Here is a 25,950-nt window from a genome sequence, read left to right on the forward strand (position 1 = left end):
CTCCCACCACGCCCCGCCGCCGAAGCCCCGCCCCCGCAGGGTCGCCTCTCCCTCTCTTTCCGGTGCGTCGTAACGTAAGACGCGGGTCACGCAACATTAGCAACTGGTCCCGGAAGTAAAAAGCGAAGGGGCGGAGAAGAAGGCGGAAAAGAGCGCCCGCGTCCGAGTCGGCGGGCCGGGGGTGGGGCGGGGCCGGGCATGGTAACGGCTCGGAAGCCGAGGGGGCTGGGCCGTAGGGAGGCGGAGGAACCGGTGTTGGGCGCCGCCGCCGCCGCCTGTGCCCTGTGGTCCCCGCCGGCTCCGGGTCAACCATGATGATCCACGGCTTCCAGAGCAGCCACCAGGACTTCTCCTTCGGGCCCTGGAAGCTGACGGCGGCCAAGACCCACATCATGAAGTCCGCGGATGTGGAGAAGTGAGACGCTGGGACACGGGGTCCGGGTCCGGGCGCGGGCCGGGCTCCTGGGCCGGGGCGGGAGGCAGGGAGGACTGGAGGCAGCCCCTGCCTGCTCCGCTGGCCTGTAATTGACAGTTTCGGTCAATAATCCCTTCCCCAGCTCCAGACCTTCGGCGAGCGTTCGCCAGGCGCCGCCGCGGTGAACCTGTCACTTCCACCTGGGTTTGAGTAGAGCTTGCCGGCGTGGTGGACTTTGCCTGTACCAAAGGTCTCTTCCTGCCCCAAGCCTTCGCCTCCCTCTGGGCGGCGGGGACCTGTTTTCTTGGGGGTTAGCGATGAGGGTGATACGTAGGTTTAATTTTGGAGCGTGTCAGGTGCTGTGCCAGGCACTTGGGATACGGGTACACGAAAGACGACCGGAACCTCAAGGAAGATAGACATACAGGGTGGGTGATGTGTGCACGGAGCGGTCTGAGCTGTTTTAGGGGGACAGCGCTTCTGGGAGTTGGGGTGCCTTGCACAGAACCTGGCCTGCAGGTGGGTGCGGGTGTGAGGCCTGCAGGCCAGACACAGGGAGGCGTTGGTGATGCCTGGCAGTTAGGGGAGGTCAGAGTGAGTTGTGATGTGTTTGAAGAACTGTTTGCCTGTGACAGGAGCGAGGTAGCGGAGGAAGAACCAGGAGAGATAAGAGGTAGGCCCTCGGAAAATCCAGATTGGGAGGGGGAAGCATTTTTATGCTAGATTAAGGAGTTTGGGGTTTTATCTGACAACCACCGGGTGCAATTTTATCCAAAAGAACTACATTTCTCCTCTGGAGGTGGTGTGGCAGTTGGTTTCTGGGGGCTGCAGGATTGCAGACCGGTTAGTAGGGAGAGAGCCGTTTGATAAGAAAGAAAAAAGGAAGAAGATAAAAACTGATGGCAAGGTTTCTGCCGTGAGCGGTTGCATCGCCATTGAATAAGGTGAAAAGCACAGATCTAAAAAATGAGCACAGAAGAGGAGCAGATGGGGGCCACTTGCTGGGTAGAGGAAGAGTTGAGTTGGTTGAAATGTGAGGTGTGTGTGGGCCATAAAGTGGAGGTGTTCAGTACCCATTTGGAGATATTTATCTTGGTGCTTGATAAAGATGACACATGTGGGTTTAGGTTTGGGAATCATCACCTTACTGGTTGGCACCTGGCACCTCCAGAAGAAAAAGGTCCAGAGGTCAAACCCTAGGGAGCGTTTTCATTTGTAAGGCAGAAGGAATGACCAGGAAAGGGGGGGAGTCCCCAAAGGGTGTTTAGCTCCCTAGATATAGAAACCGTGTGGTTCTTGCAGGCTCTTTGGAAGAAAGCTAGGGAAATACAGAAGAGAAAATTCCCCATCATTGCACCACACAGATTGAATGACTCTCTTTCCCCTCCATCATAACTTTCTGTTATGTATTGCACCAGATGTAATTGTGCTGTATGTAAAGTAGTCAGCTTCAAATTAGGGTGCTCATATAATTTACTTGTAAATTCTTCCAAGAGTGCCTGTGTTCATGGGGTGATTTAAGGGGATCAAATTCATTTAGATCTGTCATCTCATCAGGTGTTCTTAGCCCCTTTCTCCATGAGAGAAGGAAGGCTTACCTTTACCTATTCCTACATTTTTCTGTGATGCATCTCGCTAGGGCAGTGTCTGGCCCATTGGGCCGTATAAGGCCCATGAAATCATGTGGTTTGGTTCTACTAAGGCAACTGCAGGGGTACTCAAAATTCAATAAATCTATAGCAGGCTAATTTTAAGTTGAAAACGGTGTATGACCTGTGAATTATAAATATCCACGTGGCCCTTGATTGGGGGGGGGGGGTTCCCCACCCCTGCCCTAGGGTATAAAAACCTGTAGGGTGCTGTTGAGGCATTTGGGGAGTGAACCAGTGGATTGGAGCTCCCTCTGTAATTTTCTTTACTTCTCAAGTAAATTACAAAAAAGAGTGAAGCTTGATATTAGAAATGGGACATTTTGGCCTGTGTTTAAAATACTCTGAATCTGGGCCATCAAAGAAGGAGGTACCTTTCTCTGAAGGGAGGAGAGAACTTCCACTTTGACTATGACCCTATCGGAATAAGATCAAAGTCAGCGAACTCTAAAGGCTTCCATAGCCCTGGCAACTCATGACTAGAGCCTAGGGAGATTACTGACGCCATGAACAGGAGTGTCAAATTGTTAAGTCAGCAACAGGAGTCACTGTGTACTTACATCCCATGTGGGATCTGTCCTTAATGTGTTGTCTAATGTGCAGTGATGCTATAACTAGTACTGAAACAGCATTTTTACACTTTGTGTTTCTGCGTGGGTACAAACTGATGAGATCTTTACTAATTATATACTGAATCGATCTTCTGTATATAAAGACAATTGGAAATGGAAAAAAAAACAACCTGGTGTTAAATTGGAAATGGCATAGAAAATTAATTAATTTTTTAAAAAAAATATTATGTAGGATCTCTGTCTTTAATGTGCTGTACACTCTTATTTAATGCTATAACTAGTACTCCAATAGTATTTTTTTTTCACTTTGTGTTGCTATATGGGGGCAAACTGTTGAAATCGTTACCTAATATATACTAAACTGATCTTCTGTATATAAAGAGAATTGAAAATGAATCATGATGTGATTGGAAGGGGAGAGGGAGCGGGAAAGGGGAGGGTTGTGGGTGGGAGGGAAGTTTTGGGAGGGGGAAGCCATTGTAACCCATAAGCTGTACTTTGGAAATTTATATTCATTAAATAAAAGTTTAATTAAAAAAAATAAAAAAAATAAAATACTCTGAATCTGAGGCAATGTAAGTTAGTAACAGTGATCCTTTTACATGTATAGCTGGAATATTTTGTAGGACTACAATTTTCCAGATAATTTGGGTAACAAAACAGAAAATAACATTTTATAGTATTTCATATTTGGTATAACTTATTCAGTAAGTAAGAATTTTTTTAAAAGATTTATTTATTTACTTGAAAGAGTTATAGAAGGAGAGGTAGAGAGAGAGGTCTTCCATCCACTGGTTCACTCCCTGATTGGCTGCAACGGCTGGAGCTGGGCCGATCTGAAGCCAGGAGCCAGAAGCTTCCTCTGGGTCTTTCTATGTGGGTGCAGGGGCCCAGGCACTTGGGCTATCTTCTACTGCTTTCCCAGGCCATAGCAGAGAGCTGGATTGGAAGTGGAGCAGCTGGGACTTCAACCGGCGCCCATATGGGATGCTGGAACTGCAGGCGGCGGCTTTACCCACTACTAGACCACAGTGCCAGCCCCAAGACTTTTAAAATCAAATCTTGGGGCTGGCACTGTAGCGTAGTGGATTCAGCTCTCTGCTATGGCCTGGGAAACCAGTAGAAAATGGCCCAAGTCCTTGGGTCCCTGCACCTGTGTGGGAGACCCGGCAGAAACTCCTGGTTCCAGACATTGCAGCCACTCTGGGGAGTGAACCAGTGGATGGAAGACCTCTCTCTCTCTGCTTCTGCCTCTGCTTCTCCATAACTCTGCCTTTCAAATACATAAAAATAAATCTTTTTTAAAAAAAATCAAATCTTGTGGAATGTTTATCAATTTTTTTAAGATTATTTATTTATTTGAGAGATGGAGTTACAGACAGAGGGAGAAACAGAGATAAAGGTCTTGCATCCACTGGTTCACTCCCCAAAAATGGCTGTAGCAGCCGGAGCTGGGATGATCGGAAGCCAGGAGCCAGGAGCTGGATCTCCCATGTGGGTGCAGGGGCCCAAGCACGTGGGCCATTTTTCCACTGCTTTCCCAGGCGCATTAGTAGGGAGCTGGATTGGAAGTGCCAGGACTCAAACTGGTGTCAGTATGGGATGCCGGCCCTGTAGGCATAGGTTTAGCCTGCTATGCCACAGCACTGGCTCCTCAACATTCTAAGGAGCCAAGAGCACTCCTGAACTAGAGAGTCCCAGCCCCACTTAAAGGGGGGCAATCTCTACTCAGCTGTTGCCGATTGATGATGCATGGCAGTTTTTTTTTTTTTTTTTTTGCAGTGCAAGTCCAATGTTGCCGGATCTTACCTTTTTAAAATTTTTTTAAAGATTTATTTATTTATTGGAAAGGCAGAGTTACAGAGAGGCAGAGACAGAAGGACAGAGAGGTCTTCCATCCTCTGCTTCACGCCCCAAATTGCTGCAACAGCTAGGACTGGGCCCGGCTGGAGCCAGGAGTTCCATCCGGGTCTCCCATGTGGGTACAGGGGCTCAAGCACTTGGACCATCTTCTGCTGCTTTCCCAGGTGGAAGTAGAGCAGCCGGGACTTGAACTGGTGCCCAAATGGGATGATGGTGCTGCAGATGGTACTATAACCCACTGTGCCACACCACTGCAGTCCTGGTTTTTTTTTTTTTTTTTTTTTTAAAGAGAAACTGGAAACCTAGAGTATAAAAGACCCACAGTTTTAAATACTAAAAAATTAAACATATTGTACAGGCCAATAAAAACATCTGTGGGTTACTAATTTGTGGTCTTAGCTTTCTAGTATGTCTCATATAACTTTCTTTAATGACTAAATGAGGTCCCAGTATATATAAAGCTGTCTAGTATATTGGAAAGAGACCTGGTGTTAGCAGTTACTGGTTCCGTAATCTTGAGTTAGCCATGCAAATATTCTGACCCTTTCTTAGCTCACAAAATATTTTGTTTGAGTATGGTATTTTTTTTTAAATTTATTTATTTATTTGAAAGGCAGAAATAGAGAAGGAGGGAGAGAGAAAAATTGATTCTGTCTGCTGGTTCACTCCCTAAATGGCCACAACAGTCAGGGCTGTGCCAGGAAGAAGCCAGAAGCTTTTCCCAGGTCTCCCATGTTGGTGCAGGGTCAAGCACCTGGACCATCTTCTGCAGCTTTCCCAGGAACATTAGCAGGGACCTGGATTGGAAGTAACACAGCTGGGACTTGAACTGGTACTATATGAGATGCTGGCACTCCAGGCAAAGGCTTACCCATCAATGCCACAGTGCAGTCCTCTGTGTTTGTTTTTGTAGCATGCTTTTAAAGTCCTTGTCTTTTTTTTTTTTTTTTTAAAGTTTGATTTATTTTATTTGAGAGACCGAATGAGAGAGAGGTCTTCCATCTGCTGGTTCACTCCCCAAATGGCTGCAATGGATGAGGCTGGGGCAGGCAGAAGCCAGGAGCCTAGAACTTTACAGGTGTCCCACATGGTGCAGGAGCCCAAGCACTTGAGCCATCATCTGTTTCTTTCCCAGGCACATTAGCAGAGAGTTGGATTGGAAGTGAAGCAACCAGAACTTGAACTGGTGCTCCGAAATGGATTGCTGGCATTGCAAGGGCACTTCACCCACTGTGACACATCGCCTGTTCTTTCATAGGGTATTTTGATTCTTGAATTTTGCTGTCTCAGAAGTGATTTCTGATCTTCCTACCTAAAATAGTATCCTCCCCTGCCCCTGTCCCTGCCCAGGGCCGGCGCTGTGGCATATTGGGTAAAGCCACTGCCTGTGTGGTGCTGGCATCCCATATGGGTGCTGGTTTGAGTCCCGGCTGCTCTACTTCCAATCCAGCTCTCTGCTATGGCCTGAGAAAGCAGTTGCAGATGGCCCCAATCCTTGGGCCCCTGCAGCCATGTAGGAGACCCGGAAGAAGCTCCAGCCTTCTGGCTTTGTTTTGGGACAGTTACCTTACTTCATTTTTTCACATATCACTTACCACTAACCATCATTATATTATGTATTTGTCTATTATCTGTCTTATTTAGCCCACTCTAATACAGGATCCTACAGATCTGATTATGAAAGAATGGATGATGAAAGCATTTTATAGGCCAGCACCGCGGCTCACTAGGCTAATCCTCCGCCTTGCGGCGCCGGCACACCGGGTTCTAGTCCCGGTCGGGGCGCTGATCCTGTCCGGGTTGCCCCTCTTCCAGGCCAGCTCTCTGCTGTGGCCAGGGAGTGCAGTGGAGGATGGCCCAAGTGCTTGGGCCCTGCACCCCATGGGAGACCAGGAGAAGCACCTGGCTCCTGCCATCGGATCAGCGCGGTGCGCCGGCCGCAGCGCTCCAACCGCGGCGGCCATTGGAGGAGGGTGAACCAACGGAAAAGGAAGACCTTTCTCTCTGTCTCTCACTGTCCACTCTGCCTGTCAAAAAAAAAAAAAAAAAAAAGCATTTTGTAGACTATACAATTATATCATGTTTATTAAATCATCTCATTTAACTCAGTAACGTGGGAAGAATTCTGTTGGGATAAAAAGGTGAGAAAAGTGCCAACAGTGACATAAAATAATCTCACCTGACTTTTGGTTGTGTATAGGTTAGCTGATGAATTGCACATGCCGTCTCTCCCCGAAATGATGTTTGGAGACAACGTTTTAAGGATCCAGCATGGTTCTGGCTTTGGGATTGAGTTCAATGCTACAGATGCGTTAAGATGTGTGAACAACTACCAAGGCATGCTCAAAGTAGCCTGTGCTGAAGAGTGGCAGGAAAGCAGGTGAGAATCTGGGCAGTTATGGGTTAAACCAAAAGAAGAGTTAAAAGAAATATTTACTAAGGCTCTATGTGTATCTTATTAAAATGAAAGGCTAATGTTATTAAATTTGTAGTTGGGTTATTCTAGAATTCATTTTTCTCAGTCATAATGTGGAAGTTAATTATCTCACTACTTGAATACTTGTTGAGTTAAATTGGACTACAACTGTACTGATAGGATTTACTTTTAATAAAGCCTTCAGTCTTCCTTGGTCAAGAGTCAGTACACTATACGTTAATGTTCTTGTTTTTAAAGAAAAACACAGTCTTACGATTTGCATTGAATGTTTGTGGAACACTGAAAGTAAAAAAAGAAGTGTATGTTCTTCGAAAGCCAATCAGCAATTCTTTGTGCCTACTATGTACTAGGTACCTTGTAGGATACAAAGAAGTATAAAGCTTTAAATCATGTTCTCAGGCAGTGTACAGACTCCTTTGAAAGACTACATCAGGACATGAGAAGTTAAATAGCGGGGCCGGCGCCATGACTCACTTGGTTATCCTCCGCCTGTGGCGCCGGCATCCCATATGGGTACCAGGTTCTAGTCCCGGTTGCTCCTCTTCCACTCCAACTCTCTGCTGTGGCCCGGAGGGCAGTGGAGGATGGCCCAGGTACTTGGGCCCCTGCACCCACATGGGAGACTGGGAGGAAGCACCTGGCTCCTGGCTTCGGATCAGCGCAGTGCTGGCCATAGCGCCCATTTGGGGAGTGAACCAACGGAAGGAAGACCTTTCTCTCTGTCTCTCTCTCATTGTCTATAACTCTACCTGTCAAATTAAAAAAAAAAAAAAAAAAAAGAGAGAGAGAGAAGTTACATAGCAATGAGTGTGCAGAACACTGTAAGAAGGAGCTTTTGCTAGTGAATCATGGCACATTTATATATTTAGTAGGATAGTCCATATGATTTAAAGAATATCATTTGGTATGATGGATGAATACAGATATTCTGCATCACCAAATCTGATCATTTTCATTTTTTCATTTCATCCTATTTGAGGACGGAGGGTGAACACTCCAAAGAAGTTATTAAACCATACGATTGGACCTATACAACAGATTATAAGGGAACATTACTTGGAGAATCTCTTAAGTTAAAGGTAAGTCTATTTTTTGCTTTTATGAGTCATTAGCTGTCTTAGACAGTCTCATTGTGAGTTATTTTATTTTCCTGTGGCAGACCTCAGAACCTAATGTGAGTGGATTTTGGTTGTTGAATTTTAGGTGCTAAAAGGCCATGTGAAATAACTTATTCTAAGAAAGTGTACTTGGTAACAATGGCAAACTGCCTTAATCTTATCATCATCACTATCACGAAGCATTTGCTCTTGGGACTGTATTAGGTGATTTATTTATTTATTTTTATTTTAAAAGATTTATTTGAAAGATTCAGAGAAAGAGAGGCAGAGGCAGAGGGAAAGAGAGAGATCAAGATCGAAATCTTCCATCTAGTGGTTTACTCCCCAGTGGCCAGAATGGCCAGAACTGGGCCAGGCTGAAGCCAGATGTCAGAAACTTCTTCGGGTCTCCTATGTGGGTGCAGAAGCCCAAGGACTTGGCCCTCTTCTGCTGCTTTCCCAGGCGCATTAGCAGGGAGCTGGATCAGAAGTGGAGCAGGCAAGACTTGAGCTGGCTCCCGTATAGCATGCCAGCACTGCAGGCAGTGGCTTTACCTGCTATGCCACAGTGCCGGCTCCTAGGTGATTTAGACAGAACTTGCTAACTATTGGTTTAGAGTTTACAGAAGCACAGATAACGTGGACAAACAGAATTATGGTCAGACAGATTAGATCTGTGTCCTGCCTGCACTATGTATGAAATTGGTTTGACTCTAGGCAAGTTACTTAATCTGTCCGAATCTCTGTTTTTATTAGTATGTTGGGCAAACAGAGATACCTGCCTCACAGCAGAATTTTGACATAACTATTGGGAAAGTTCTCAGTAAATCCTGAAGCTCTGTATTAGTGTGAAGTTGTATCTGTATAAGCTTGTCAGAGATTCACTTCGTGGTAAATGATGTTAGAAAGGTAGAATTGGTAGGTTTTATATTGGGAGCTTTGTTATATTTTGAAATCTTACAGTATGACTGAAATGAATATTTCCTTAAGTTACATGTCTATCACAGGGTGTTATTAGGATCGATTATTATTACAGATTATTATATAGAACAAAATTACTTCAGTGGAAACTATTTACATTAAAAGTAATTATTGAAGACTCTGTATCGTATGTTTATGCTTGGGCAGAAATGTTAAGACAAGGTTGAATGTGGGCTCCTTATCTCTGCAAAGATTTTTGGAGTCTAAGGAAGATAGACATTCATAGCAGAAACTTAATAATTTTTGTAGTCAGTTTCTGGCTCTCCATCATTTCAAGCTTTAAATATTTCTCTGTGCTTCCATGACAGAAACAGCTTTTTGAGAAAACATGTATTCAATCATTTAATAAATATTTCTTGAGCTCTTACTCTGTACTAGGCCCTAATCCCAGGAGCCATGAGTATAGCAGAGAACAGACAAAAATTCCTCCTTTGTATTCTCAGGAGGGTAAAGTTATTTCAAGTCATTACAGTCCTTCATAGATTAGTGTTCTCCTCTTTTACTGCGTGGAAAAGTTTTCAGAGAGGATAGGCCATTTGATGTTTCATTGCAGGAGTGAGGAAATTGGAACTTGTTTTAATCTCATGCAATGACTGTGAAGCAATATATTTTTTTAAAAGATTTATTTATTTATTTGAAAGTCAGCATTACACAGAGAGAGGAGGAGATGCAGAGAGAGAGAGAGAGAGAGAGATTTTCTATCCGCTGGTTCACTTCCCAGATGGCTGCAACAGCTGCAGTTGCGCCGATCTGAAGCCAGGAGCCAGGAGCTTCTTCTGGGTCTCCATGTGGGTGCAGGGGCCCAAGGACTTGGGCCATCTTCTACTGCTTTCCCAGCCCATAGCAGAGAGCTGGATCGGAAGTGGAGCAGCTGGGATTTGAACTGGTGCCCATATGGGATGCCAGCACTGCAGGTGATGGCTTTACCCGCCATGCCACAGCACTGGCCCCTGTAAAGTAGTATTACCTGTGACCAAGGAGCAGAAGCCATGGCAGCAAACCAGGAAGTATAAGCGTAGTAGGAGGAGAATGTATTTTTGGTCTCTTCAGCCTGTAGTGTAATTTATCCTAGGGCGTGGCTAGTAAACAGCAGTGTGATCATGTGCAATGAGCTCAGGCTTTGGCTAAACAGTCTTGGGTTCAAATTCCAGCACCACCGTTTACCATCTTGGAAAGGTAGTTTAATGTTGCTTACCCTTCTTTTCCAGTTTTTGTAAACTGGTGATCACACCACTTGACAAATATTAAATAAAATTACATATGTGAAGGAGTTAGCACAGCATCTGTTATAAAATCTCAGTAAATGGAGCTGTTATTATTATGATAACGTATCCCAAATATCGGAACTAAAGTAATATTACTAACATACCAGGATTAAAAGAAAATATTGTCTAAATATTATTGCTTTGTGGTTTAGAGTTGATGAATGTCTTGTTTTATTGCTTAAAAAACAGAGTGACTCTTTTCCAAGAAAATTTGTTAGGGCTTTGTTGTTTAATTTTCAAAATAACCTTATAGGGTTAATTTTCAAAATAACCTTATTATTCTTATTTTATAGATAAAGAGATAGGTTCAAGTTTTTAAAGCATGTGGCTCTTCTGTGACAAGATGATATGCAAGCAATATATGCTGTAGCTTATTTTTAAAGAACATTTGTTAATATTTCTCCATTGGACCCTAAGGACTTTTGTTTTGGTTTTTCTTATAATATTGGTTGAGGCTTTTCATTCTTTAATTCTTTTTTTTTTTTTAAAGGATTTATTTATTTATTTGAAAGAGTTACACGGAGAGAGAAGGAGAGGCAGAGAGAGAGAGAGAGAAAGAGAAAGGTCTTCCATCTACTGGTTCACTCCCCAACTGGCCACTGCACCGTTCCAAAGCCAGTAGCCAGGAGCTTCTTCTGGGTCTCCCATGCAGGTGCAGGGGTCCAAGAACTTGGGCCATCTTCCACGGCTTTCCCAGGCCATAGCAGAGAGCTGGATTGGAAGTGGAGCAGCTGGGACTTGAACCGGCATCCACGTGAGATGCTGGCATTGCAGGGGACAGCCTCACCTGCTATGCCACAGCGTAGGCCCCAATTCTTTAATTCTTTAGCCCTTCCTCAAAACACCATTCATAATCTCTGATATGTTTAGGAAGTGTTTGTGTAGGTGGGGATATATATGTGTGTGTGTGTGTGTGTGTATGTATGTATATATATATATATATATATATGTTTTTAAATGTTCATTTGAGAGATAGACCTACAGATAGGGAGAGAAAGAGAGAGGTTTTCCATCTGCTGGTTCATTTTCCAAATGGCCTCAATGGTCTGAGTTGGGCTGATCTGAAGCCAGGAACCAGGTGCTTCTTCTGGGTCTCCCACTGGGTATTGGAGCCCAAGAAGTTGGACCATCTTCCATTGCTTTCCCAGGCCATAGCAGAAAACTGGATCGGAAGTGGAGCAACCAGTAGTGGAACCAGCACCCATTTGGGATGTTGGCACTGCAGAGGAAGGTTTAACCCACTACACCACAGTGCGGGCCCCATAGGTGGATATATTTTATATGTATAGTAAGAGTGTCAGAATGAGGTATTAAAATGAAGCCTTTCCTTTGTCTTTATTTATTTTTTAATTAATTTATTTACTTGAAAGTCAGAGTTACACAGAGAGAGGAGAGGCAGAGAGAGAGAGGTCTTCCATCCGATGGTTCACTCCCCAATTGGCGCAACGGCCAGAGTTGTGCCAATCTGAAGCCAGGAGCTTCCTCCGGGTCTCCCACGCGGGTGCAGGGGCCCAAGGACTTGGGCCATCTTGTACTGATTTCCCAGGCCATAGCAGGGAGCTGGATCAGAAGTAGAGCAGCCAGGTCTCGAACCGGCGCTTCAGGCCAGGGTGTTAACCCACTGTGCCACAGCGCCGACCCCTCCTTTGTCTTTCAATTCTTGCGTTGCAGTTACTGGAGGCTGGTGTGTGTGTGTGTGTGTGTGTGTTAGTGTTTTGTCTTTTGGGTTGTTTAACCTATTACTCTGAGTTGCACCATGATGTGAGAAAGGAGAGCCACTTGCTGAGTTGTACTCACCTGGCTGCAATCCAATCCAGCCTCGCCATTTATTAGCTAGACTGCCTTATGCACCTAAGATTATGTCATAGGAATGTGAAGAGAAAACAAATCAGGGCTGTACCTGGCCATAGTAACCTCTCCATGTATGACTGTTTTCTTCTTTGCTGTTAAATAACTAAATAGATTTGTAGGGTAATTGAAGTTAAAAGCCTGCCTCTCCTGCTTGTACTATGTTTTAGGAATAAAACACGTACTTAATGTTCAAGTAGTTAAAAAGCTTTTTTTATTGTTTTTGAAAAAGCACACTGGAACATTTGCCCAAGTCAATGTTCTTTAATGTCTTGAGCATTAAATTTAGCATCTTGTCACTAAGTATTGAGTTCGGAAGTGTTAGGTATATAACACGTTGTTGTATAACCAAACTCCAGAACTTTTACACTTTGGAAAACTGAAATGCTATATCCACTAAACTCTCCATTTCTCCCACCCCTGCAGCCGTCATTCTCCTTCATATTTATGTGAATTTGTCTGCTTTAAGTACTTCATACAACTGGAAGTGAAAATTATTTATCTTTTTGTGAGTGGCAACTTCCTGGAATGTATTCAGTTTCAACTGTATTGTCACAAGAGGCACAATTCCCTTCTTCTTCCTCTTCCTCTTCCTCTTCCTCTTCCTCTTCCAGGATTTTATTTATTTACTTGAATGGTAGAGTCACAGAGAGAGGGAGAGACAGAGAGAGAAATCTTCCATCCACTTGTTCACTCTCCAAATGGCCACAATGGCCAGAGTTGGGCCGATCCGAAGTCAGGAGCTTCTTCTGGGTCTCCCACATGGGTGCAAGTGTCCAAGTACTTGGACCATATTCTGCTGCTTTCCCAGGCCATTAGCAGGGAGCTGGATTGGAAGTGGAACAGCTGGGACTTGACCCTGCCCTCATAGGGGATGCTGGCACTGTAGGTGGAGGCTTAACCTCTAAGCCACCGTGCTGGCCTTTCCTTTGGAATTTTTAAAAAAGTTCTTATTTATCTTGTTATTTAAACTATTTTGTTTGTAGGTTTGGGAAATTAGATTGGAGATCTAAGACATATAATATTCTAGTGGAAGATATTTTCAAATTCCAAATGAATTTTTTAAAAGTGGACTTTTTAAAAAAAGATTTATTTATTTATTTGAAAGGCAGTGTTACAGAGACAGGGAGAGACAGAGAGATCTTCCATTCACTGGTTCACTCCCCAAATTGCCACAACAGCTAGAGACAGGCTGATCTGAAGCTAGGAACCAGGAGCTTCTTCCAGGTCTCACATGGGTGCAGGGACCCGACCCAAACACTTGCACCATGCTCTGCTGCTTTCCCAGGCCATGAGCAGGGAGCTGGATTGGAGGTAGAGCAGCCGGGACTCAAACCATTGCCCATATGGGAATATGGGATGCCAACATGGCAAGCAGAGGCTTAACCTACTACGCCGAGGCACCAGCCCCCTAACAGTGGACTTCACAACACAAAATTGCTTTGATCTTTTATAATAGTAGTAATTCATCACATGTACAGATTTTTAGTTAATTGATTTTCTCATAATAACAAAACATTTGATTGTAATCTGACTTGTATGAAAGATGATGAATTTGATATTTTTTTTTTATGAAACTGTGATGTCAGCTATCTGTAATGACTTCAGTGTTTCAGAGTCTGCTGATAACTACCAAATCTAGAACTGTGCTCTAGCGTAGCAGAAAAGACTGACTGGAGAAACTACTTTCCTGTGTCTCTGTAATTCCTTCAATTTTTTTTTTTTCTTTAAATGCTGCTTCTTAAACTTTTTCTTTTAGGTTGTACCTACGACAGATCATATAGATACGGAGAAGTTGAAAGCCAGAGAACAAATCAAGTTTTTTGAAGAAGTTCTTCTATTTGAGGATGAACTTCATGATCATGGAGTTTCAAGCTTGAGTGTGAAAATTGTGAGTATTATGATTTTTGTTTAAAATCATGTGTTTCTCCCATTTGTACCATTGGACAGAAATAAAGCAATTAACTTTGAAACACACAGAGTCTTACAATGATGTTATATATAGTTTCACTTGGGTCTGTACAGTGTATATTATTGAATGTCCATTAGAAAATTCACAAAATTTAATACAGTGTTAAGATCTTATCAAAGCATTTTTAATAGACCTGTCAACTTTGTAATTTGTTTGCTTATTTAAGTTGAATGAAGACTATCACTTAATTTTTACAGTTTAAGTTAAAAATGATATTGGTAGGATTTTCAGACAGAAGGTGGATATTATGTTTTTAAAATGACCTGTGTTAGAATTGTAGCAAATCATTAAATAACTTCTTCAATTTACAGTATAGTTGCATTGTTTTCTGTAAGAGGAGGGTAGATTACTTCCATTCATACTCTTAGTGGTGGAATGCACTTAAGAGGAATAGTAGTAGGTCATTACCAGTTACTCATTTATTTACTACCAAGGTGTAATTGGATTTCTAACACTTTCCAAAAGAACCTAGACTGAAGCTTTTTATTAAAGATACAGCTAAAATTCAACTCTTCCATAAGGCCTTTCACAACTCCCCTAGGCAACATTAAATATTCCTTTTCCGTTCTTCCATAGTAAGTATTATTTTTTAAACCTTTTGATTATAGTACTTTTCATGAGCTCCATAGAAGACAGAGACCCCAACATCAAACATTGGTTTTGGAACATATTGATTGTGGATATTTTGGTTTAAGCAATACAGAATGAAAACAGTAATACTAAAGCATTAATAAATTTGTCTTAGAGTCAATTTCTTTTTGCAAAAATCATAAATCTTAGAGTTGTAATGGATTTTTAGGGAATCATTTAGTTCAGTCTAGTTTCATAGATGAGGCCCAAATGATTAGTTTATTTAAAGTGGTGAAGTTGGTTAGCTACAGAGTTTTCTTTGTGTCATCTGATATATATCATTATTCCAGCATTAGATATTTTTTTTCTTTTATTTGAAAGACAGACACACAGATTAAAACAAAGAGATCTTCTATTTGTTGCTTCACTCCCCAAATGCCCACAACAGCTGGTTTGGACCAGGCTGAAGCCTGGAGCCTGAAACTTAATCTGGGTCTCCCATGTGGGTGGCAGCGACCAGATAGTTGAGCTATCCCTGGCTACCTCGCAGTGTGTGCATAGCCAGAAAACTGGATTGGAAGTGGGTGACTCAAACCAGGCACTCCAGTATGGGTTGTGGGTGTCCCAAGTAGTTACGTAACCACTGCACCACATGCCTGCCCTTGGATAGTTATTTTCTCTCTCTCTGATTTGTTCTTCTGGAGAGTTACTTTCATAGCAACTTACCCTTTGCTCACTTATAACCCTCTTCAGATACACTGTTTTTCACTCATATTCATTCTTCAACCTATCCAGTCATGTACCTCCCCGCTTTTCTGCCCTCCTAACCGAATTGTCTGTGTTGAATATTCATTATGAGTTTGCATATCTGAGTGAACATTTGCATCCAAGTGAGTGTCTGCCTCCATGCAGTAAACAAGTGTGTAGGTGTGTGGGAGCCACATGTACTTTTGTGGATGAGAGAGTTAGGATATGGGCATAAACATATATGTTTTAGAGAAAACAGTCTCGAACCAGAGAGTGATGTGCTAACTTGCTTTTTCTTCCTACCTTGTGGAAATTTTTTAAGTTAGGTGATAGGATTGCATTTTTAAGAATGCATGGAAAAATTTTGTTAGAATAATGTCCTTTTTGAGTTGGTTTCTTTGTAGCAAGTAGCAGATACTGCTCTAAATGGAATAAATGGGTAGTTCTGGCTTAGGGGTAGTGGGATGTATACAAATGAAGTTGTTACCTTCTCCACAAGCAAAGACTAGTCTGGTAAATATGGATGTAGGCAAGAAACTAGGAGTGAATGAGGAGATGGGGGAGTGTGACACCATGTTGGATACCTGCATTTTTTTCATTTAATCCTCTGCAAAATTCTATACAGCAAATACTTTCATATCCTTGTTTTACAGATGAGAAAATGGAGGGTCAGAGATATTAAGTGACTTCCCAAGATCAAATCACACCTTGAATCAGTTTGACTCTGCTCCTTTTTATCATCTCTAGGATCATGGGTAGATGGTTTGCCTTTTGACAGAGGGAGAGATGCTTTGGTGCTGATAGGAGTAAGGGGGATGGGATGTAGGAAAGTCTTCCTCTATTCCAGTGATGCACACCTGGAGCTTATCAGCATTATCTAGACAAATTAGAGATTCAGTTGGCCTTAGCACTATTTTTCTTGTTGGACTATAAAAATGATATACTTTCTATATTTTTGTTGCCTGTAAAGCTGGATAGACATATGTGAGACTGGAGAGAGAAGGCGAGGGAGGTGGCCCCTGATCTGAGTGTTTGGTTTTATAAGTTTCTTCAGCCAAATGAAGGAAGGGCGTAACAGTAGAACAAGATGAACATGGATGTTTTCTGAAGTCGTGGTAACTGATTGAGACTGTCGTATTACTGGCCACTGCAAGAATGAAGTGAGATGATCATTTCCAAAGCCCTTGTCAGGTTCTTTCCATTTAGAGCTCACTTAAAACCATCATTTAATTGACCTTTTTTCTTAAAAAAAAAAAAAACAAAAAAAACTTTCCCTGACTTACTATCTATGTTTTCCTAATTGCTTTCAAATACAGTCCGTACCATCACAGGTTATGTTTAGTTTAAGGAGGCTTTCCAAGGAGCTATATATATGTCAAGGACCACCCTGTATCTTTTATTTTTGCTAGGAGTTTGATTGGGGGATATAGAATGTATGGAAATTAGTTTTTTCTTTTTTTATCACATGTGAGTTTTCCCTTTTTGTATCGTCTGCCTTTCAAATTGTTCTTGCAGTCATCAGGAGCAGTGGTAAGAGTTATTCCTTGCTTTTACTTGATATTTTCACTTTGGTAGGAAAGCTGCAATATTTTTAATTATTTTAGAATTTCAAAAGTGGTCATTTATGAATGTTTATTTCTTGGTTTCCATAATAATTATGAGATACTCTGAAAATAAATGCTGTTGAAATAATACAAACTGGAACTATTTTTTCCTACCTTAAATTTTCAGTTCTGTATCTAGGTAAGCTTTTTTTTTCTCTTAAAATCATAATTTCCTTGTGGTTCAGGTCCCCTGAGGAAAGATCAGGTTGAGAGCATGTTTCTTTTGTATTTCTAACTCAGCTTCTCTTGGCAGTGTTTAGGTTCGAATTTTGTGTCCCTAACATTCTGCTTATGGCTTGTACAGTTGTTCTAATAATAGATAGGTAAAGAGAACCTATTTCATGCATTTAGTGTATTTTTAACTTTCAAATGAAGTAATTTTTTCTGTCAAATAATGGCAAGTGCCTTGGTGGTCTGAAATGGCTGTTCCTATTCATTGCAAGTAGAGTCAGGAGTGAACGTTGTCTGCTCCCGTGTTTCACGTAGCTTCCGAGTATACTGGGCAGCAGCATATCCGTCCTCTTACTTGTGCAGAGAATTCGTAATGCCTGTGCCTGTGCACAGAGAGCTTTCGTTAGAAATACGGTCCTATAGAACTGTCAAATTTTATGCTAAGATGAGGCTTCAAGATTGTTTCTTTACATCCCATCTTTTTTTTTTTCTTAATCTTTTTTAAGAGAATTTAACTATTTTTTAAAATTTATTTGTTTGAAAGTCACAGAGAGGCAGAGAGCAAGACGGAGAGAGAGAGAGAGAGGGAGAGGGAGAGAGAGAGAGAGGTCTTTCATCCTCTGGTTCACTCCCCAGGTGGCTGCAACCGCTGGAGCTGTGCTGATCTGAAGCCAGGAGCCAGGAGCTTCTTCCAGGTCTCCCATGTGGGTGCAGGGGCACAAGGGCTTGGGCCATCTTTTGCTGCCTTCCAGGCCATAGCAGAGAGCTGCATCAGAAGTGTAGCAGCCAGGACTCAAACCGGCACCATATGGGATGCCGGCCCTGCAGGTGGTGGCTTTACCTGCTACGTCACAGTGCCGGCCCCACATCCCAACTTAACAGATGAAGAGGGAGACCTGGGGTGGTTGAGTAAGTTTTGCCTTAAGTTACTGGTTTTCAATTTTAGCCACCTGCCTTGTCGTTTTTAAAAAAATCAAACCTGTAAGCTAAAATATTAACTCATGGATATGTTACTCCCCAAAAGTAAAATTCTTTCTAATAAATCAGCCTTCTTATAAATCAAAATGATATCCTAATTATAAGATAAAAGGGAGCCGGTGCTGCGGCTCACTAGGCTAATCCTCCACCTGCGGCGCCGGCACACCAGGTTCTAGTCCTGGTTGGGGCGCTGGATTCTGTCTCAGTTGCTCCTCTTCCAGGCCAGCTCTCTGCTGTGGCCCGGGAGTGCAGTGGAGGATGGCCCAAGTGCTTGGGCCCTGCACCCGCATGGGAGACCAGGAGAAGCACCTGGCTCCTGGCTTCGGATCAGCATGGTGCGCCAGTTGCAGTGCGCCGGCCGCAGCGGCCATTAGGTGGTGAACCAACGGAAAAGGAAGACCTTTCTGTCTCTCTCTCTCACTGTCCACTCTACCTGTCAAAATAAATAAATAAATAAATAAATAAATAAATAAATAAATAAATAAATAAGATAAAAGGGAAATAAGGGCTGTTGCTGTGGTGTAGTGGGTAAAGCCCCTGCCTGCAGTGCCAGCATCCCATATGGGTGCCAGTTTGAGTCTTGGCTGCTCCACTTCCGATCCAGCTCTCTGCTGTGGGCTGGGAAAGCAGTAGAAGATGGCCCAAGTCCTGCAGCCTCTGCACTCATGTGGGAGACCTGCAAGAAGCTCCTGGCTCCTGGCTTCGGATCAGTGCAGCTCCAGCCATTGTGGCCAACTGAGGAGTGAATCAGCGATGGAAGTCAGTCAGTCTCTCTCTCTCTCTCTCTCTCTGCTTCTGCTTCTCTCTGTGTATGTAACTCTTTCAAATAAATAAATAAATCTTTTAAAAGAATATAAAAGGAAAATAAAAGGAAATTGATTTAGAATAAAATGATATATATTTCAATATGTAAATATAATATGACTGCACTATAGATGTAATGGAGTTGTCAGGAACTTCTGTTTTATACTGTCACTATGATTGTGACAGCAGGATGGATCAGTGACTCAGATGACACAAACGACGCTGCCACTGGGGACGCAGTTTTCCAAAATGATGGGTGACTCTAAAGTCCTTAATGTCCTTAAAGTCCTAAAGTCCTTCTACTGCTTTCCCAGTTCCTTAATGCATAAGGTACTTTTCTCCTGGATAACTGAGTGAATTTTTTATTTACATGTAGAATGGAATTAGGTTCTAAGGCCAGATGATAATTACAAATAGGTTTTTTTTCCCCCCACTTATATCAATAGTAGGTGAGATATTTGAAAGTTTTGTTGGGTACAAGACTGAGTGGACTTTGTTGTGTAGAGTTGTCCTGTGCATCATAGATCTGTTGTCTCTGATTCTTACTTGCTAAATGTTCAAAAATGCCTCACAAATCCAGATATCCTGTAGGGAGAACGACTGCCCCAAACTGTACTGCGAATTGTGGTAGAACTGGCACTGGCACTGGAGCTCTGCTGTCCTAATTTCCACCATGCCATTACCAAAATGAAACTTCAGCTTGCTGCCCTGCTGTACCCAGTGTGACTGAATAGTTAATTTTGAAATTTGAAGAAATATTGCAAATCGGTTTTTCCCATAAGTTATAAATAACACTTCTGTTTAATGTAAGGTAATTATGTGCTTTTTAATTTGTGGTGACATCTGATGTTGTTGTAAATTGGGTTCTTCCTTCAGCCTTCATTGCAAGCCTTGGTTTTCAGTCAGTTGCTGATTAACTGCATCAGAATGTAAACCCTCAGAAAAAACCTCTCCCTCCCTCTCCCTTCCTCTCCCTGCCTCTCCCTGCCTCTCCTTCTCCCTCCCTCCCTCCCTCCCTCTCTCTCTGTCACACTCACACATGCCTTTTCCTTTTATCTGTCAGTCCTGGGATTATAAGTGCATTTCACAAACTGAAGCTAATACAGTGGAATGAATAATGTATAGCATATTTATAAAGTGGAGTCTTTGTTGACTATTACTGCACTGAAGTTGAATTCACTAAATGTTTCTTGAATCGGGTTTGGAACCAGACTCTAGTTAATAATGTTCTTCTAATTGCTATTTTCAATTAGAACAGACCAGATTTTTCCCCAGCAAAGGCAGCTTTTAGCCTCTATTTCATTCAGCAGATAGCACCTACTATGTGCTAGATACTTTTCTAGGCAAGATGTAGAGATGTGCAAAGCAGATACTCCCACCATAGTGGAGCCCAAAAGTGCAGTAGAGAGAGAGGGGCATTGAGCAGGAGTATAGTTCCAGATCTGTAACTAAGAGAGAATAACAAGAGGAACGTGCTGTGGTACAGAATGGGGTGCAAGGCCTCCCTGTGGAGGTGATGTAGCAGGATCTGAAGGGCAGGTAAACATTAGATAATCAGCAGAATACACTAGGTGGAGGAAGAGTGAGTGTGAAGGTCCTAAGGCAGGAGGGAGCTTGGCCTGGGGCTACGATAGTCCAGGCAGCCACGCCACTGTCAGTACTGCCTTATCCTGTCGGTCTTCCTTCCTCATCAGTGCAGTCCTGTGCTTAGACGGAGCTCTAAGTGGTTCTCTGGATGTATCTTACTATTTCGTGTCTTGGGGTTTTTTGTTTTTGAAATTCTCTTTTCCATCCCCAGCTGTTCTGTTCTTTCCATGGTAACTTCTTTCTCTGCGTGTTCATTCAGCCTTGTACATACCTCTGTTATTGCACCTACCACAACATTTTAACTGTTTGCTTATTTCCCATATTGATGCACTTGTTAAGCACTGAGATTTTATCTTTTCATTTATATATCCAGGACCTGTTATTTAGTAAATGGTCAAGCATATTTTTTTCTTAGCAAACATTTACTTGTGAATATCTTAAACTTTTCCTTACAACATATGTACATGCACATAGGCCTGTGTCTTTTCTTTTTATTTATCGATCCTTGTAAACACATTTCATAAACAAAAGCTAAACTTGGTGAAATGGTATTGTAGTATATTTATAAGACAGATTCCTGCTGCACAAAAGTTGATTTCACTAAATGCTTTTTGATTTGGCTTTGCAGCCAGATCCTAATTAATAATGTTCTAGTTGTTATTTTCTAAGACTTGGCAAACATGTTCTTTTTAAAGCTCTAAATACCCCCACACCCCATCCAGTTCCTTCCTACTTGCCACCAGCACCCATCTTCTTGCTATCTCAACTACTTCTGGATTTCTTCAGTAGTTACGTTTGGAAAGCACAAGAATATGTAGGTGTTCCGCAAATGAAAGATATTGAGAACGTGTTCTAATGTTCTGATAAGCCTATCTTTGGTAATATGAAATAGTGTTCAGTGGGTTGCGCTGAATTTGAGCCTTCAGTTTAAGCTCTCTTGCCTTTATTTTAGGTAAAGTGAACGCAAGTGAGTAGCAACAAAGAACTAGGTTCGTGCATTTTGCTTCTACTGGTGTTGAAGTTTACTCCCAGTACTGCCATTTTTTAAAACAAGCAGTATGATTTCACATTACTTGGGATATTTTAAGTAACTTAAACCTCAATTTCTTTGACCTAGAAAAATGTTTTTCTATTGTAGGAATTGAAAATCAGGATTTTAAACAATTTGCACAAGGTTTTGAGGCTAGATTGAGCTAGAATTAAAGAAGTTCTGTGTCAGAGAATTTTATTTACAAATAGTCCTTAACTTAGTAGAGGTTCAACTTCAGATATTTTGACTTTACCCTAGGACAAAAACTGTAGGCATTCAGTAGACACCATACTTCAAATTGTCAATTTTGGTTTTCTCCTGGGCTGGCAGTATGGGTGTGGTGGTCAGTTGTGATGCTGGGCAGCAGCGGCAAAAGCTGCAACGCGCATGTGATGGGGAGGAAACCAGCGGCGCTTACCCTGCAGTGTACCACGTTGCTAAGCTGTGACGTTTCGTAGGTTGGAGTATTGAATGCAGCTTTTACTTAGGATATTCTCAACTTATGGTGTGTTTGTTAGGATGTAGCCCCATCGTGAATCCAGGAGCATCTGTACTTGTAGTTCAGCCCTCTTCCATGCTTTTTTTTTTTTTTTTAACAAAATAATTTTTCCTTTAGTGAAGTGATGAAATATCTATTTTTTAAGAAATTAATGTATTTTTTTTCAGAGAGTGATGCCTTCTAGCTTTTTCCTGCTGTTGCGATTTTTCTTGAGAATTGATGGGGTGCTTATTAGAATGAATGACACGAGGCTTTACCACGAGGTAACTGTTCTCATTTAATGAATGTACTAATTGATAATGGGCCTGTTTCTGTTGTTTTCATTGTCAGTCTGAGAATTTGAAGTTTAAAAATGTTTTATATTATATGCCAATCATTCTTTTTTTTTTTTTTTTAAGATTCATTCATTTATTTCAAAGAGTTACACACAGAGAGAAGGAGAGGCAGAGAGAGAGAGAGAGAGAGAGAGAGAGAGAGAGAGAGAGAGGTGTCTTCCATCCACTGGTTCACTCCTCGGTTGGCTGCAACGGCCAGAGTTGGGCCGATCTGAAGCCAGGAGCCGGGAGCTTTCTCCCGGGCCTCCCATGCAGGTGCAGAGGCCCAAAGACTTGGGCCATCTTCCACTGCTTCCCCAGGCCACAGCAGAGAGCTGGATTGGAAATGGAACAGCCGGGACTTGAACCTGCGCCCATATGGGATGCCAGCATTGCAGGCGGCGGCTTTACCCACTATGCCACACAGTGTTGGCCCCTCATTCTAACTTTTAACTTTGGGTCTTTCAGACTCACTGTTGACTACACACTGTTACCAATCATTACATGCTTTCTGTAAGTCCTGGTGATTAAAAATGTTTTTTAAATACATTTGGTAAAATATGGTTGGGGTAGGAGGCAGGCTTTTGGCCTAGCAGTTAAGACACTTACATCCCATAGCAGAGAGCCTGGGTTTGAGTCCCTGCTGTGCTCCTTATAGTTAGCAGACTTGCATTGAGTTTACTGTTCCTGGCTTCTTTGTAGGCTTTTGGGGAATGAGTCAATGGACAGGAGCACTTTGTCTCTCTACCTCTCAAATAAACAATATAAATATATTGCAACTTTAAAATTTTTTAATATAGGCTGACAAGACCTACATGCTACGAGAATATACATCAAGAGAGAGCAAAATTTCTAATTTAATGGTAAGTATTTAAATTTTAGTTTTGGAAGTTGAATCTTAATATTTTAAGTATGGTATCCCCTAAGACCCTATCATTCTACCCAAACTTACATCCCTAAATTCATTCTCTTAGGGATCTATAGGATAAATCTTACTGGAACATAACTTTTCTGTGCTTATCTCAAATGCAAAAACATTTGGTGGTATTCTACACTTAGACACCATCCAGTCTAATTTCCACATTATATTCTGGAGACACTGAGTTAGATGTGTGACTTAACCTGAGTCCCAGCTGGTTACTGGTGATGCTGAAGTTTGCACCAGCAGATGTCCATTCCACTTTGCACTCTAGAGTTTCTTCCTACTCTCTCCTTTTTTCTCCCTAAAATGCGATAATCCTGTATCATGACTTGTTTTGACATCACTTTGTTTTTGCTTCTTTGAGACCTGTAAAGAGCTGCTTGTCATTTGGGATTTTACAATGGGTTTCTTAAGAAGTTACACCTTTCTGCTAATTTGGTAATTTTTTATCCTTAGCACTTGTTTCTCTCTAACTATAGAATATACTTGAGGTAGAAAATTTACTGAGATTCTATTGTAGGCTTCATACTGGGCTATAACTGAACAGTAATGTTTTCAGGTTACAAAACTAACAGGGATAGAGGATTGGATTAAGATGCATTAAATTCTTATGACGTTTATGCGACCATTATAAATTGCATAACCCTGTCATCCCTGAAGAAATCATTCAGAAACAAAGTGGAATGATTCAGTAACAGGAAATACCTGTTATTTTTAGGAGCACTTATCATGCTCTTCGTATGCATATATTGCACTGATTTTGAAATTGCTTGTTTATTAATATTTGAATCAAAACATTTTCACTAAGTGTTCATGTGGTGATGGAGTGTATGCTAACAGGATTTATGTATTTCTTAGCATGTTCCACCTTCTCTCTTCACGGAACCTAATGAAATATCACAGTATTTACCAATAAAGGAAGCAGTTTGTGAGAAGCTGATATTTCCAGAAAGAATTGATCCTAACCCTGCAGAGTCACAAGAAAGCGCACCTGTGGAATAGAATGTGATTCAGCATACACTCAACGTGGATCTGACTGGACACCTTGGCTGTTTGTAGGGGGATATTTTTATTATGAGAACTGATCGCCTTGTTTATGTGCAGATTTTCTGTAGCCTTAAAGGAAACAACAATAAAGGATTATTGCAGGCAGATTCCATTCAACTGCTGTTTGTACTGTCTGTCTTCAGATTCATATTCCAGATGTCTGTTTTCTGGAGTTAAATTGGGATTTCTGTGATGTCATAAAGTGGGAGCTTGGCAGTGGTGATGCGTTTATGTCTGGAGCAGTGGGCGTCTTCAAGTGCAGAGGTGAAATCCCTGAATCCCGGGCCTCGCGACTCTAGGCTTCCTGACTGTGCATGCTCTTCCTTGGCCTTCCTGACAGTAATCACACTTCTGCGGATCGTGACTTGCCGCCTAGGCAATGAACCTCATAACTGAATGATCTCCACCCACAGACTTTTAAAAACATGTTTATCCCAATTTTAAACTGGCTTTAAAATTAAAAGAAAGTTTTAGACATAGGAAAAGAGCTAGTGTTTTGGAGAACTTAAGCTATCATGTACCTGGAAATACATGAATGTGGTTTAATCACTGACAGGATGTCAGAGGTGTCTTTCCACCATCTTAAAGTGCTCTCTAGCACAGGACCTACATGGTATATAAAGGTAAATTTCAAATCTATTTGGTTATGTTGATGATAACCCATTAAACATTTTATGTTGTTTTCTACCTTTCTAAGTGATTTTTCATAAAGTGAAAGTGGCTATAAAGCATAGAGTTTTGAAAATGTCTTAAATAGTAGGATGAAAAAAGTGAGTCCCTTTGTTGTGATTTAAAATAATTGTGCATATTTCCACCTGTTGGAAAACTCTCTAAATAGAATAAAAATTTGAAAGGATTAGCAAAGCTCTTCACATATTAGTCTGAAGAAAATTGTGAGACAAATAAATTTGATTATTCATCATTGTTCAGCCAGGCAGGATCACTTTTATTAACTAAATTTGATCACAAATAGTTTTGTATTATCTGCCTTTTGTGTCTTGCCCAAGGTATAAGAAATCAGGATTTTGTTAGCTTTAAGAAAACACATAGTATGTATACTGTATATTAAATATACCTGTATTTAATATTCTCTGTTAGGACAGGAAAGTGTGTATACATTGTACTCAGTTTTATGTTTTACTTTGTTTGCTATGCAGATTTGAACAGAACAGACTGTATTCCTGCAAAGTATAAGAAATGCAAAACTTGTAAGAATATTCATTGGTTGGAGTTTCTGGGCAACATCATATTGTGTGTGTGTGTGTGTGTATACACACTTTTTTTTTTTAACTTGTTGATTTAGATGTCTTGGTACCCAAGTACCAAGGATTATGTATTTTAAGAATCCACTGTTAAAAATCATAGGAAATGAAAAGAGTTGGCCTTTTTTTTCCTTTTTAAAGGAAGTGGGAAGTGGGTGGATAAATGTGCTTCTGAAAACTTCACTAGTTTATTCCCGTGAAGGATACCAAGAAAATTTGTTTTTGGCCAATGCTAAATATGACATATATCATTTTATATTTATTTGTTCCAAGTGTCTTTTTGTAAGTGGAGAATAAACAATAAGGAATTTACTGA

General features: G+C 41.6%; 1 protein-coding gene across 2 annotated transcripts; it reads left to right on the forward strand.

Annotated features, from left to right (window-relative positions):
- The first annotated feature begins 206 nt into the window (after positions 1 to 206).
- Positions 207 to 25,950, forward strand: TIPRL (TOR signaling pathway regulator). 2 transcript variants are annotated; one of them, XM_062192706.1, is made up of 7 exons: positions 207 to 415; positions 6,700 to 6,879; positions 7,916 to 8,015; positions 13,887 to 14,018; positions 22,257 to 22,352; positions 23,204 to 23,266; positions 24,184 to 25,950. In XM_062192706.1, exons 1-7 carry the CDS (start codon positions 312 to 314, stop codon positions 24,325 to 24,327), a joined length of 819 nt encoding a protein of 272 aa, XP_062048690.1. In that variant the 5' UTR covers positions 207 to 311; the 3' UTR covers positions 24,328 to 25,950. The 2 variants fall into 2 exon arrangements, with proteins under 2 accessions (XP_062048690.1, XP_062048691.1); XM_062192707.1 differs by lacking the exon at positions 207 to 415 and adding an exon at positions 717 to 843.

The sequence above is a fragment of the Lepus europaeus genome, chromosome 5 (genome assembly GCF_033115175.1).
Source record: "Lepus europaeus isolate LE1 chromosome 5, mLepTim1.pri, whole genome shotgun sequence".
NCBI classification, from domain to species: domain Eukaryota; kingdom Metazoa; phylum Chordata; class Mammalia; order Lagomorpha; family Leporidae; genus Lepus; species Lepus europaeus.